At 51.3% G+C, this 13357-nt stretch overlaps 4 protein-coding genes across 6 annotated transcripts; 1 reads left to right on the top strand and 3 right to left on the bottom strand.

Moving 5' to 3' along the window:
- Positions 1-885: 885 nt before the first annotated feature.
- Positions 886-4134, bottom strand: eno3 (enolase 3, (beta, muscle)). The gene is made up of 14 exons (XM_077588108.1): positions 3972-4134; positions 3067-3156; positions 2906-3001; positions 2773-2831; positions 2632-2701; positions 2422-2555; positions 2211-2327; positions 2037-2142; positions 1768-1965; positions 1605-1681; positions 1410-1534; positions 1236-1344; positions 1087-1145; positions 886-1014 (listed from the first exon to the last, which is right to left on the bottom strand). Exons 2-14 carry the CDS (start codon positions 3149-3151, stop codon positions 945-947), a joined length of 1305 nt encoding a protein of 434 aa, XP_077444234.1. The 5' UTR covers positions 3152-3156; positions 3972-4134; the 3' UTR covers positions 886-944.
- On the top strand, positions 3999-13351 carry trappc1 (trafficking protein particle complex subunit 1). 3 transcript variants are annotated; one of them, XM_077588117.1, is made up of 11 exons: positions 3999-4196; positions 4260-4403; positions 7850-7948; positions 9693-9770; positions 9854-10085; positions 10830-10931; positions 11156-11254; positions 11385-11455; positions 12284-12422; positions 12490-12532; positions 13203-13351. In XM_077588117.1, the coding sequence occupies exons 6-11, from the start codon at positions 10875-10877 to the stop codon at positions 13286-13288; spliced, it is 495 nt and encodes a 164-aa protein (XP_077444243.1). In that variant the 5' UTR covers positions 3999-4196; positions 4260-4403; positions 7850-7948; positions 9693-9770; positions 9854-10085; positions 10830-10874; the 3' UTR covers positions 13289-13351. The 3 variants fall into 3 exon arrangements, with proteins under 3 accessions (XP_077444243.1, XP_077444241.1, XP_077444242.1); XM_077588115.1 differs by lacking the exon at positions 13203-13351 and having other exon boundaries at positions 4010-4196; positions 12490-12948; XM_077588116.1 differs by lacking the exon at positions 13203-13351 and having other exon boundaries at positions 4010-4196; positions 7810-7948; positions 12490-12948.
- On the bottom strand, positions 5125-7257 carry slc25a11 (solute carrier family 25 member 11). Its single transcript, XM_077588110.1, has 9 exons — positions 7030-7257; positions 6546-6698; positions 6348-6465; positions 6196-6284; positions 6038-6128; positions 5868-5958; positions 5682-5781; positions 5562-5613; positions 5125-5487 (listed from the first exon to the last, which is right to left on the bottom strand). The coding sequence occupies exons 1-9, from the start codon at positions 7092-7094 to the stop codon at positions 5332-5334; spliced, it is 915 nt and encodes a 304-aa protein (XP_077444236.1). The 5' UTR covers positions 7095-7257; the 3' UTR covers positions 5125-5331.
- LOC144065366 (voltage-gated potassium channel subunit beta-2-like) lies at positions 7737-10333 on the bottom strand. Its single transcript, XM_077588109.1, has 14 exons — positions 9800-10333; positions 9683-9726; positions 9570-9607; positions 9366-9445; positions 9257-9301; positions 9130-9174; positions 9028-9071; positions 8856-8942; positions 8692-8777; positions 8494-8614; positions 8330-8424; positions 8138-8258; positions 7978-8066; positions 7737-7910 (listed from the first exon to the last, which is right to left on the bottom strand). The coding sequence occupies exons 1-14, from the start codon at positions 10051-10053 to the stop codon at positions 7821-7823; spliced, it is 1239 nt and encodes a 412-aa protein (XP_077444235.1). The 5' UTR covers positions 10054-10333; the 3' UTR covers positions 7737-7820.
- Positions 13352-13357: the final 6 nt, after the last annotated feature.

Below are 13357 nucleotides of genomic sequence, written 5' to 3'. Positions count from 1 at the left end.
ACACAAAAAGTTTGGAGGACAAGTCACCTGGACATGATTCTATAGATCTTCCATGCATCCATCTTCTTCTGGACTGATCGCCAGCCAATTGCAAAGTGCATTTACTGGTGACAAAACCGCCATTAGCATACGCAACCATTAGCAATTTTGCCTCGGTCTTTGCGAAATATCTCTCTGGCCGTTAGCTACGAAGGCTAACTTGGCTAACTTTGACAAACACTTTTGACCGGTTGCCTCAAAAACCCATGAAGCAAGTTCAAAAGGTCCATCGTCATCATCATCATCATTACCGTCACCGTCGCCCCCTTTTTTCCCCATGGTGACCCCTGGACTTGGAGTCCCGCCCCCTCGTAAAACGTCGCCACGGCAACCGAGTCGTCCCGGTAAAATATTTCCCGCGGTAGGGGGCGAGAGGGCGGACCCCCGGGCGTTCACATGGCGCCGACCCAAAGGTGCGTCTAATGATGGACCCGCCCGCCCCCCTTTTTGTGCCGGCCCCCTTTCGACAGATTGACGTCACGGGCCTTTTTTGCGGGGTGATTGATGCGCTATTGTGAGTTGGAAGTCGTCGTAATATAGATGGCTAAATTACCTCGTACTTCATGTAAAAACAATATTTATTTGGGGGCGACGGCTTTGTCCATCATCGTCGATGGCCGCTAATATATCGAGCTAATCATCGGTGCCACGTAAGCTGACAAAAACTGTTTCTCGGCCTCGTAACGCGGACATCGGCGGCGATAGTTTAGTTATTGATGATGTCTTGTCACACGGTCGCCGCTCACCGCCAGGCAACCGTAGGCCTTCGCCCAAACGTCCGCGTTGACGTCACGGAAGAGTGTGTGAGTGTGAGTGTGTGTGTGTTATTGACTTTTTGCCATTCGATTGTTGAATTTCACTGTTTTTATTGTCGTTTTGTCTTCTGTAGAAAACTGCCCCAGTCTTTAGTGGATTTTGGGGTGGCGGAAGTCCTTCCCGGCGAACTTGGCTTTGTCGCCCAGCTCCTCCTCGATCCTGTTCGGAGGGCAAAGGTCGCGGGGAGGTGAGTGGGCCGGCGAAAGGATAGAAAGTGGGAAGCGCTCTCACCTCATCAGCTGATTGTATTTGGCCAAACGCTCAGACCTGCAGGGGGCGCCGGTCTTGATCTGTCACACACACGTGCGTAGTTGGTTGTTATTTTACAACGTTAACCTTTGATGGGCTGGAAGGCGGTGCTTTTTGCGTGGGCGTGTCACCTGTCCGGTGCAGAGTCCGACCACCAGGTCGGAGATGAAGGTGTCCTCGGTCTCTCCCGAACGATGGCTGACCATCACTCCCCAGCCGCTGCTCTGAGCTAGCTTGCACCTGCCGCACGCCGTCAGACGGTTAAGACTTGACGGGAAGAGCGACCGAGCCGGCGGGCGTCTTACGCTTTGATGGACTCTGTGACGGAGCCGATCTGGTTGACTTTGAGCAGCAGGCAGTTGCAGGCCTTCTTGTCCACCGCCTGTTGAATCCTCTTGGGATTGGTCACCGTCAGGTCGTCACCGACAATCTGACGGTAGGTCGCTCCTTTAGCGAGGGCTAGCGCTACCGCGGGTCGGCGGAGGACGCGGGACGCTCACCTGGATGTCCGTGGAGGCCGTGAACTTGGCCCATTGCTCCCAGTCGTCCTGGTCAAAGGGGTCCTCGATGGACAGGACTGGAAGGAGAAAGCCGCGGTCGGCCGGCGAGCCGTTAGCGAGCCGTAAGAGAGCTAAACTTGTTTTGTTTTGCCGTTTAGCTTACCGGGGTAGCCCTTGATGAAGCTACGGTACAAGTCCCCGAGCTTCTCGCCGCTGATGTATCTGGACGGGTCGTCGGGCGACTTGAAGTCCAGGTCGTACTTGCCGCCGCGGAAGAACTCGGACGCCGCCACGTCCATGCCGATGATGATCTTGTCGGGGTAGCCGGCCTTCTCGATGGCCGTCTTCAACAGCTCCAGAGCTGCGAAGCGCCAAGGTAACGTCGCCGCCGCCAACGCGTCGCCTTCCCGGACGCCCGCCCGTTGACCTTACCTTCGTTGTTCTCCAGGATGTTGGGGGCGAAGCCGCCCTCGTCGCCCACGTTGGTGGCGTCCTTGCCGTACTTGGCCTTGATGACGCTCTTCAGGTTGTGGTACACCTACGGCGAGACGTGGCCTTTGAGTGTGGCTGGAGACGGTCGCGGCCACGGCCCGGCGAGCTCCTCACCTCGGCGCCGATCCTCATGGCCTCGTGGAAGTTGGCGGCGCCCACGGGCAGGATCATGAACTCCTGCATGGCCAGCTTGTTCCCGGCGTGACTGCCCCCGTTGATCACGTTGAAAGCCTGCGGGGAGGAGCCAGCGGGTTTGTCTATCGTCACCGCAACCATTCATCTCGTTGGCCCGGGCGAAATTCGGGCCACGATTCCACGCGCTCACGGGAACGGGAAGAATGACGTCCTTGTGTCCGGCCAGGTCGGCGATGTGGCGGTACAGGGGGACCCCCTTCTCGGCGGCGCCCGCCTTGCAGACGGCGAGGGACACGCCCAGGATGGCGTTGGCGCCAAACTTGGCTGCGGAAGAGCACAGACGGTAGGGCACGGCCGGCGGACCGGACCGGGACCGGACCGGACGGACGGGTGGGCTTACATTTGTTTTCGGTGCCGTCCTCTTCCAGCATGAAGTTGTCGATCTTCTCCTGCTCCACCACGCTGAAGTTCTGCAACGACAAAAAGGTATGTGATGTTTTTTTTTTTAGCCGAATCCACGGCTTTGCGTGATGCTAGCGACCTTGGCGATGAGCTTGGGGGCGATGTCCTTGTTGACATGGTCCACTGCCTTCAGGGTTCCTAAAATAGTCATTGCGCCAGCGTCAGGGGTCTTATCGGGGAAGGGGAACTGGCGGCGGGGGGCCGTGGGGTACCTTTGCCCAGGTAGCGGGCCTTGTCACCGTCGCGCAGCTCCAGTGCCTCGTGGACGCCAGTGGAGGCGCCGCTGGGGACGGCCGCTCTGAAGTGACCTGAGGAAAGACGCCCGAGTGTGAGGGGACGGCGAGGCTAAGCTAACGTTGCCCTCGCCGCTCACCCTTGGCGGTCCAAAGGTCCACTTCCACGGTGGGGTTCCCCCTGGAGTCGAGAATCTCCCGAGCGTGGATCTTTGTGATGGACATCCTGTCTGTGGATAGGAAGTAGAGGGCGTGTCGTTCGTTGACTTAACAAGCTGACCTTTTGCTCTCGGCCAATCGCAATCGAGGAGGGGGTCAGGGGGGCTCTACTCTCTTGAAATATTTGCGCTATTAATATCGTGACCTTCTCTAATCGTTTCCTATGAACGAAAGCATCTGCTTGACAGTAATTGTCGTCAAAGGATATCGAATAGAAAGCCGTTTTCCTTTTTATTCTATTCATCTCATTAGCATAGAGCGAATTATGACCAATCTATAAAAATTAGGAGCATATGAAACTAAATTGTGAAGTGCATGGTAATAATAATCAATAAAATGAAAGCCTTTGAGTACATTTTCATCTTAATTTAATATAAGGTATGTAAAGGAACTGTTTTCTAATTAATTGGATGCTTAATTATCATTAAATTAATGGCGATAACAGTAAATAAATGTAAAAGCAATAAAAAATACAGAAATTGAATATTTTATTTCAAATTTTCTTTACGAAACGCTTAATTCCTAAATTAGCTTCAAAGACGCCACTTTCGAGCATGACTTTGTTCGTTATATAATACAAATCTATTTATCTCTTTCCATCCGCTGCCAGCCTCCCCCTTCCAATGGATCGGACGTCTACTTTTGAGTGGCCGTCTATCATTGTCAATGGCACTTGAAAGAGTTAAAAGCCAAGTTTGGCCCACCCCCTGCACTTTGTCCTCACTTCCTGTTTGTCTCAACTCTGACCTTGATGTGAAAGTTGCCTCCAAAAAACAAGAAAAGCACACAAATGACGGGGGCGGCCGGGCGTGGGGGGGCGGCCTACCTCAGCTGTCTTCTGTGGGGGGGGTTGCTGGTGTCGGCGGTCTGCCCGAGCAAGAGGAAGGTTCCCACGGCCACGAGGAAGTGTCCTCCGAGGGGGCCGCGCCCGCTTTTTATGTACTGCGGCCGCCCGGGGGGCGGACCCGGCGGGAGGCCCAGGGAGCGGGTGGGAATGACGACTCACGTGTGCGTCCGCCGTAACCGGATCGGACCACCCCAAGCGCCTTCGGTGAGTCGAGGCAATGTACTACATATAAAAGGTTATTTAATTTGAACTTTTTGTGTATTTCAGGCTCTGAAAACTTCAAAATAAAAGTCTGACAGTCACCTGACTCTCGCCTGTGTAAGAGCCAGACGGTCCCCGGCAAGCACCAAGTAAGAGAAGGTCAGAGTTCACCCAGAGGAGAAATGCGACACGCTCAGCCTTCAAGCAAAGGTCAGTCGCACCCCCACGCACACACTCTAACCTTTGCGTTCACCTTTAACGCTGGCGATGGCGAATAGGAAGGAAATGTTAAGGATCGTTTGCCACGTTTGAGCGTAGACTCCGCTGTTCGGAAAGCACACCTGTCGAGGCGCAACCGCGACAGCAAATAGTCCACGGTTGCGTCTGGACCCGGGGTACGATTGGCTAGCGAACGATCCATTATTGCGGATAAACGCTATAGAACCTTGAGGCCTGTGTCGGGTGTCACATGACAACTTTGTGCCTGTTGCGTGGTGTATTTACCATATTTACTCGCATATAAGGCGCCCCTTAAAATTGGCTCAAAATTGTTGAATTTTGCAATTTCTCGAGTATAAGCCGCCCCCTGGTTCACAATTTTCACCTCCTTATTCGGGGTATTTATAGGTAATACAAATGTTACTTTGAAGGGAAAATCATCAGACGCAGTATTTCTGAGATACTACATCAATCGTCTAGTAATGGTTGTTTTCCTACTGCAAAACTGAAAATAACCAGCAAATAGTAAATGTTAATTTGCCGACATCTACTGGTGCAAAAGAGTAGAGCAAGACTTGTGTGCATATCAGCCATACCCTTGATCATTTGCAAATACGGCCTATATGCGAGAAAATAGGGTAGTTACTAGCTTTAAAATAGTCATTTCGATAAATTGCAATGAGACTGCAGTGTGAATGTAGCTTCACAAATGTCAAATAAATGTAGCTTTTATTCTGAAAAGATCTGTTTGCATTGCATGTTTGCCCAGTTCAATTTAAAACAGAACAACATTGAGTTCAACCAAGTTTTTGTTTTGTTTTAATGGACCCTCATGTTAATGATCCACAGCGCACAACCGTTGTCTAAATAGCTATCGCTTCCATCCTTTTTACAAAAACAATTGTTGAACGTGCGGGCGTTAGCGTTCGAGCACGTGGGTCTTGTACAGGCGGTTCATCTGCTCCAGGAAGATGAAGGTGAGGACAGTGTGCGGTCCCAGGCGAGCGTAGTACGGCGTGAAGCCTTTCCACAGCGAGAAGAAGCCCTCCTTGCCCACCACGCGCGCCAGCACCTCCTGCGGGTCAGAGCGTGCGTCACGCCATTGGCTCGTTTGCCGCAGAAAATTGCATTCGTGCGGCGACCGCTCACCAGGCCGTTCTTGTACTCGGGTTTGCCGTCGATCATCCTCATATTTTGGATCCTGGAAAATAGACAGAAAGGGGGACGGTCAGTGAGCGGCGAGAGGCGGGGCGTCGGTTCGGGTCTCGCCTAGTCTTGACGATGTCCACGGGCATGGACGCCGCCGTGGTGACCAGGCCGCTGATCATGCTGGCGCAGAAATGACACAGGATGTCGTCGCCGAAGTAGCCTGCGGAAGCACGCCGGGTGCGTCAGTGCGCCCCGGACGGGGGCGGCGCCGTTACTTTTGCCCCACCCACGTGCGTGCGTGCTTACCAGAGTCTAGCAGAGCTTGCTTGGTCTGGGAGTACGACGCCAGCTGGGCGGCGTTGACCACCACGGCCCTCGCCATGGTGGGAATGCAGCCCTTTTTTGGGGGAAAAAAATAAGAATCAGCAGCGAACCAAGTTGGTTGCGCTTGCGGTCAGGCCGTCCGCCTCGCTCACCCTCCACAGAGTGGTGACGCCCTCCTCGCGCATGATCCGAGCCAGGGCGTTAAAGACGTTGGAGTAGCCTCGTCGCTGATCCGCAGGAAGCCTGTGCACGGTCCCGATTAACGAAGGAAGCTAGACGGCGACGGACGGACGACCCGAGCGGCGCTCACCGGCCGTCCGCCGTCATCCTGATGAGCGCCACTTCGGCCGGCGTGCCGACGAACGCTCCCGTGGCGCCGGCCGTCATCCCGATCAGCGCCTGTGAGAGACCGCAGGTGGGTCAGGGATCGGCGGACGGTCGTCACGTCGACGTTTGGGGCACCTTGAGGAAGAAGTTGGGCGGGCGTCCGTCGGCCGACGTCATCTTCTCGAACAAGATGGTGTAGATGCCGAGGCGGGTGGTGGTGTAGGTGGCCTGGCGTAGCAGACCCGCAGACAGTCTTGGAGCGAGGCACGGCGGGCGGATGTTAGCTAGCTGGACGTTGGAAAGGCGAATGGTCGCAGGGCGTGGTGGGCTTACCCGGTGTAGATGCCGCCGATGCCCTCGTTCTTCAAGATGGAGGCCAGTGCGTGAAAGCTGGTCTTGTACTCACGGGCCTTGGTGCCCTGACCGCTCAACTGCATGCGGTTTTTCACCAGGTCCAGGGGCTGCACGAACACGGTGGCGCCCATCCTGTGAGGCAGTTAATCGGATTTGTGGCATTCATAAGGAGGGTGGAGGACTTGTTTTGATTACTCTCATAGTCTGGATGGATGGATGGATGGATCATGAATGGGTTGCATTGAAGGCTCTTGAATGGCAACGATGAGGGGAAAATGGTGACATTTAATGGTGACAAATGTGAGAAAAGTTGCTATTTAATAACCATGCACATAAGAGACACGGCGATCAGATACGAGGTGACAAAAGCGATCCAGAAACTCAGGACTGGTCTGGGAGCAGCTAGTTGGCTAATAGGACGTTAGCATGCTAGTGCGTTTAGCTCGCAGGCAGCACTGCTTACCCGGCCAGGCCTCCGAAGAGGAACTTGATGGCCTTCGGGGACGTCTTGCCTTTGGGAGACGTCATGGTTGGGCCGCTCCGATTGCGATTGTCGGCTCCCTTCCTGCGTCAGCGCCTGCCTGTGGGCCGGACAGTGTACCTGCACGAGCCGGGTCCAAGGTGACACTGAAGAGGCACGCTTGGGTCGCTCAAAGCGAGGGGCCAATCAGCGGCCGAGGACGAAGGGCTGCGAACACTAGGTTGCCTTTAATGTACCTCGTTAATCTGAGATGCAGAAGCAGAAAATAACGTAGATTCGAAAACGAAGCTTCAAAGCGTATCGTCTATCTGTACATATGGTAGTAAAAATATAAATGTTTTAAAAAAGACAACTACCTTTTCATTCAGATGCTCTGTTTTAAGCTGTTTTGGACATTTCAGTTTTATCTCTAGATGTTACGTGACGTCGTCGTAAGTAGTCGGCTCTCATTGGTTTTATGCCGGAAAGGGGCGGGGCCACGTTTGTTTACAAAGTGTCACCAGCTCACTCGTTGAGCTGTCAAAACCTGTGACAAGCCCAATACGTTGAAAAATGCACGTGAAATAATGTTCCTCCTGATCCCTAAATGGCATGTTGCCATCGTGCGGTTAGTTGGAGTAAACCAAGCAGGACATATTTGCAAGCGACTTTTTTTTGGTCCATGTGTGGTGTTTGCATATCAAAACTCATTCAACAAACCAAAACTTGTTTTATTATTTGTTTGCCTTCCAATCTTTGCAAATGTTTTGTCTTGGCAAATAGCTGCTTCTCAGCTACTTTCCCCCCTTCTTGTGCTTCTCAGGTTTGTTGCCTAGCAACGTATCCATCTCCGCCACGATGCCTGGAGTCAGCTGCGACAGGACCTGGAGGCAAACGGGAAGCGCTCGCTGACGGGTACACGGTAAGGTGTTTTCATTTGTCGCCGCCCACCTGGATGGAGCCGAGGTTCTCCGTCAGTTGCTCGGTACGGGAAACTCCCAGGAGAACCGAACTGACGCCTTGGCTCCTCAGACACCAGGCTGTGGGCAAAAGCGGGCAAACGTCACTACGTCACACTCACCCGCGGGCGCGTCGTGGCCGGCGCACGTGCCGATGGCCAGCTGAGCGGGCGTGCAGCCGAGCCCTTCGGATAGCAGCCGAAGCTCTTTGACTTTGTCCAGCTGTTGCTTGCCCTCGTCGCCGCACAGCCGCTCTCTCAGCCACGCGTGTCCCTGCGTACGTAACCGAGGTCAACGTGGTCGCCGCGTCCGGACCGTGGCGCTCTCGCTTTCCGCCCGCCCACCTCGACGGCGGCCCTGGAATCCGGGGGGACGCCGTTCTCGTATTTTCCCGTCAACAAGCCGCAGGCTAACGGCGACCACGTCACGGCCCCGACACCTGACGTGGCGTGGACTCGTTGAGCGCCGGCCTTCGCACGGTGGCGGCGGCGATCCATCCGCGTCTTACCGATCTTGTGGTAGAGTTCGGGAATGTGGAGTTCCACTTGATCCCGTTGGAAGTAGTGATACTCGGCCTGCTCGCACACGGGGGGGACCAGATTGAACTGGCGAGCGATGGAGTAAGCTTCCTGTGGGCGCACACGCAAGACGTGAGCGACGCTAGTAGATGGAGATTCCGAGCGGCCGGGCCCGGGTTGGAATTCACCATGATCTCCATGGCGTTCCAACGCGAGGTGCCCCAGTACATGGCCATGCCCCGATCGATGACGAAGGTCATCGCTCGCACCACCTCTGCGCGCACGCGTAGCCGCGGGTCAGCGCGTAGCACGTTAGCGCCGCCGGTTTAGTACGCGGCGGGCGCCATCGAACCCTCCATGGGCGAGTGGACGTCACTTCTGTGGGCGAAGACGATGTCCACGTAGTCCAGCTTCAGCCTGGCGAGAGAACCGCGTAGCCCTGAAACACACACATTTCCATCTGAACTCTTTTGGGTATATATTTGATTTTTTTGTTTTGTTTATACGAGCCCGTGTTTGTTTACCTTCGATGATATGTTTTCGCGACAACCCTCGCTCCGTCTCCGCCCTGCGCCAAGTCCACTTTTCAGCTCGCCCCGAGACCGCCGGCTCGCAAACATACTCACCGTCCACCCCAGTAAATTTTGGTTGTCACCACGTAGCTGGACCTCCTGGTCCAGAACAAACAAAAGCCATTAGCCATTAGCCGTTAGCGATGACAACAATTCCAAGGGTGTGGGTGACTTCCTTCACCTCCAGCCTTTCTTCTCCAGAATGTTCCCCAAAGTGGTCTCGGCCCTGGAGGACATACACACGGTCTAATGACATGATATGGCGTTAGAAAGCCCAAAAAGTCGTTTACCTGCCAGAGGCATAGACTTCAGCCGTGTCAAATAAGTTGATGCCGTTGTCGTACGCCACGGTCAACACGCTCTCCGCCATCTACACACGTACACACCGTGACCAGCTGTTTGGTCGCCGGACTTTTGGTCGCCCGGACCCAAACAACGTCCGGCGACCAAAAGTCCGGCGACCAAAAGTCCGGCGACCAAACGATCTCACATACCTCATCTGAAATCTGAGAGCCAAACGTCACCCATGTTCCTGTTAAAAAAAAAGTTTTTGTGTGGTTTGTTTGTGTGTTTTTACATCATTGTGTGTGTGTGTGTGTGTGTTCACCCAATCCCAGGCAGGAGACTCGGAGTCCAGATTTCCCAAGAGTCCTGAAAAGAAGCGAGCGAGGTTTAACGCAGCGCTGGAGACGCAGGTGCTTCTTTTGCAAACGTTCCGCTCTACCTGTAAAGCATGCCGCCGCTGTCCTCCATAGTGACGTCGCACTCCCTCATGTAGATTTCCAAGCGCCGCCTCTCCATCACCGTCTTGGCCGCCTCCAAGATGTGAGACGCCAACATGGATTCGTCTTTCTCCTTGGTATCCTTCCTGCCGCAATGCCCTCTGGGGACCTTGGTCTTTTTGCTGAAACCGTACAAATCCTCCACGGAAAACTTGGCGCCCTTTCCCGCCGTGGCCGGCACTCGGCCCGCGAACATGGCCGAACGGGGGCTCCCACGTTATTACCGAGGTGAGCTAGTGCGTACCTGGCGGTCCATCCGCCGTTCTCCCGTCTTTCCTCGGCGATCTTTTAAAGCCGATTCTCGCTAATCCGACCAATGGCATTTGGCATATTCCGATTAAATGTCCAAAACGCCAAAAACGCCAGTGCCCGCGTACAGATGTCCGGCATGGACGCTTGCCCAACTCGTTGATTTGATCGCACCGTAATCCTCACCCCGCGTACCCGGTCGGATGGAGTTGCAGCTGTGACGTGACCCCGTGAGGTCGAACTTTAGCTCACAATCCTTGATGACCTTGGGTGTAGGACGGGGGATTTTTTTCCCCCCTGGTTTGAATGGCTTTAATGACGGCAATAACAACAAGGGATAATTGAAGTTTATCTCCGCACATCCTCTTTGGTGCTGTGGTTGAACGGGAGACAATTCAAGTTGATCATGGGGAAGAAGCAAGGACTGATTGGTCCCTCTTAAATCGCAACTCGATTGTTTATTGAGTTAAATATTATAACAAAGTGGAAAATCCTTCCTTGTCGATGCAAATCAAAATGGATTCACAATTGTTTTGATAAAATGTTCATTTTTATTAGCTTTAGGCCCATTATTTTAACATGTAATATACATTTGAATGCCAACAGGACCCCAAGAAACAACCATTTAAAGCACATTTAAAAACTGCACTAAAATACGATTACCCGTAGGAGCTTTTACTAAATTGCACATTCTTTTTGGGTGACATCTCCCCTTTCTCCCAGCCAAAACAGGCATGATTTTACGGCCCGCAAATTACAATCAGGCATATGAGCCGACTCCTCCACATCGGTGGGTCCTTCAGGATATGGTCAATGGTAAACAAGGTAAATAGCAATCGTAGCTCTTACTAATACTCTACCTTTTCACTTTTAAAAGTTTAACACTCTTTTTTGTCAGACGTTTGAATATTTCAGTCTATTTTGTCTCACCGCCAGATATTTTGAATTCGCTCGAATGACGTTCACCGTGTTTTCCTCGCCTCGTTCTAGCAAGTCCTCAAAATCTTCTTATTTATAATTGTATTTTTCTCTTGTGGTGTCTATTCCAGATGACGGTTTATAACGTGTACATATTTGACCGCAATGGAAAGTGTCTTTATTACACCGAGTGGAACCGTAAGAAGCAGGCTGGCATCTCAAAAGACGAGGTGAAGTAGAACTTGAAGCAATGTATTATTATTATTATGATTGTTCTGGGATACTCAAAGTTGACTTGAAATAAAAGGGATTTGTGTTACCAGCTAAACAAATTCATACTTGTCATTGTTTTTTTTGCAGGAATATAAACTGATGTACGGGATGTTGTTCTCCATCCGTTCATTCGTCAGCAAGATGTCTCCTTTGGACTTGTATCCTACGTAGAAAATTTGAAAGTACTTTCCACGGCGTAGGAACACATTTTCCTCCTGAAATGATTGGCAAATTTTCAAGAGCGCTTGATAGGTTTATTATTAATACACTAATCAAAACAGGGAGACATCAATAACATACACTGGCTACAACTTGCAAGGAAAATCACTCCCAACTCGCCCTCGTCCAGGATGATTCTAAAGAAATGGCATCTTCCTCTGTCAATTTAGTCGGCGCATAATCAAAACATTTGAGGTAATGTGATTCAAACAATTGCATAAGCTAACCGAATAACACCATTAAGGTCAAAAACAACTGCCACATCAACCTCATGTTAGATCAGAACCAAAAACACCTGCGTAAGATTTTGCACAAGTAAGCATACAATGTGACCCGAGCGGATCGGAAACCAAAACAACTGCGTAAGAATTTGCACGAATAAGCATAATAATTTATTTACGAGGTAAACAGAGCGACCGTATTTTTAAACAATAATGCGAGTATTTTCGGAAGTTGACTCGATTATTGCCGTCTGCCGGAATCCAAGTCAAAGCAATTTAAGAGTCCCTGGTAGATCTTCATTGCCAACTCAGATCAACAGTCTCGGCCTGAAACATGGTGTCCTTTTCGGTCAATAGTCCTGAAAACAATTAACTGGCCTCGAAAGCAGCTGTGGGGGGAAAGTGTCCTCGAGCTTACTCGGTCCCCACATAAAGTATAGCACAAATTAATGTATAGCTTCATTACCTATTAAATGCTTAATGAATATATAGTAACATCCCAGAATAAACCCAACAGCACTTGTGCTCCTTAGTTGCCACTTCCAGGAAGGAGGGCTTCCAGTCCTTCCAGACCAGCCGCTACCGTCTTCACTACTTGGAGACGGCCAGTGGACTGAAGTTTGTCATCAACACCGACCTGTCCGTGGGCAACGCCCGAGAGGCCCTGCAGCACATCTACAGCAACGTCAGTGGACGCCACCGTGGCCGGACCACGTCTTGGCGCCAATGACCTGCCCCTCTTTGTCTTTCAGCTGTACGTGGAGAACATCGTGAAGAACCCGACGTGCGTCTCAGGTAACACTTTGGACAGCGAGCTCTTCAGCACACGCTTGGACGCTTTTGTCAGAGCTTTACCGTATTATGGCCCGCGCACCTCTTGAACGCTATTATTTTCCGTTGCCGCTGACGATGATAGACGTCCGATTGTCCTTCAACTGTGAAGTGAAATGAGTTTTTTTATATATATATATAAAACTTTATTTGTACCCTCCCACTCAATAGTTTATCACTAGTAAACTTCCATTCGTTATCCATTGGGAATGAGTTCATTTATTTAATCATTTGAAGCAATTACAACAGAAGGAAGGTTTTGTTAGTCTCAATGTTGTTAATGGTATTATGGTAAGTAAATAAAAGTGGCTCATTTTGGAGTGTATTTGCATACTCAACAATCGCATCCGTTGATTAAAATGGAGGAAAATTGGTTTGAACTTCAGCTGTTTTATTAAAACAATCACAAACAAACAACCAGCACTGCACATTACAGTAAAAAATATACAGAAGAATATAGCATATTTATTAACAAACAAACAGCCAGTACTGCGCATTACAGTCAAAAATATATACAGAAGAATATGTATTTGTATGTAAACATCATTTTCTCCATCCAGTTATCGCGGTGCCTCTTTTTTTTTCATTCAGGCGCCACTCGGGTCAGCCTTCGTATCTGATTGCTTGTTTTTAGGGAGGGAGGAGCACACCTGCTTAATCATTGGTCCTTTTCGTCTTCAATCAAGCCGACTCGCCTGTATGTCTTCCTGCTCCGATTGATGGCAAATGAATATACGCCGTTTCTTCACTACGTAAGACCAATTCACGCAGTTCACCAGAGTTAACAAT

Source organism: Stigmatopora argus, chromosome 20, assembly GCF_051989625.1.
Source record: "Stigmatopora argus isolate UIUO_Sarg chromosome 20, RoL_Sarg_1.0, whole genome shotgun sequence".
NCBI classification, from domain to species: domain Eukaryota; kingdom Metazoa; phylum Chordata; class Actinopteri; order Syngnathiformes; family Syngnathidae; genus Stigmatopora; species Stigmatopora argus.
This window is presented reverse-complemented; position numbering and strand designations above follow the sequence as displayed.

Coding starts and splice junctions, on each gene's coding strand:
- eno3 (XM_077588108.1), bottom strand. CDS start 3,151: ATGTCCATCACAAAGATCCACGCTCGGGAGATTCTCGACTCCAGGGGG. Junction 2,702..2,772: donor CCCCCAAGCTCATCGCCAAG/GTCGCTAGCATC, acceptor TTGTCGTTGCAG/AACTTCAGCGTGGTGGAGCA. Junction 1,682..1,767: donor CTTCATCAAGGGCTACCCCG/GTAAGCTAAACG, acceptor TTCTCCTTCCAG/TCCTGTCCATCGAGGACCCC.
- slc25a11 (XM_077588110.1), bottom strand. CDS start 7,094: ATGACGTCTCCCAAAGGCAAGACGTCCCCGAAGGCCATCAAGTTCCTC. Junction 6,699..7,029: donor CTCTTCGGAGGCCTGGCCGG/GTAAGCAGTGCT, acceptor ACTGCCTCACAG/GATGGGCGCCACCGTGTTCG. Junction 6,285..6,347: donor CGCCCAACTTCTTCCTCAAG/GTGCCCCAAACG, acceptor GGTCTCTCACAG/GCGCTGATCGGGATGACGGC.
- LOC144065366 (XM_077588109.1), bottom strand. CDS start 10,053: ATGTTCGCGGGCCGAGTGCCGGCCACGGCGGGAAAGGGCGCCAAGTTT. Junction 9,446..9,569: donor GCTCTCAGATTTCAGATGAG/GTATGTGAGATC, acceptor GTACGTGTGTAG/ATGGCGGAGAGCGTGTTGAC. Junction 8,943..9,027: donor GCGAAAACATATCATCGAAG/GTAAACAAACAC, acceptor TGTGTGTTTCAG/GGCTACGCGGTTCTCTCGCC.
- trappc1 (XM_077588117.1), top strand. CDS start 10,875: ATGAGCCGACTCCTCCACATCGGTGGGTCCTTCAGGATATGGTCAATG. Junction 11,456..12,283: donor AAGATGTCTCCTTTGGACTT/GTATCCTACGTA, acceptor TGCCACTTCCAG/GAAGGAGGGCTTCCAGTCCT. Junction 12,423..12,489: donor TGCAGCACATCTACAGCAAC/GTCAGTGGACGC, acceptor TTTGTCTTTCAG/CTGTACGTGGAGAACATCGT.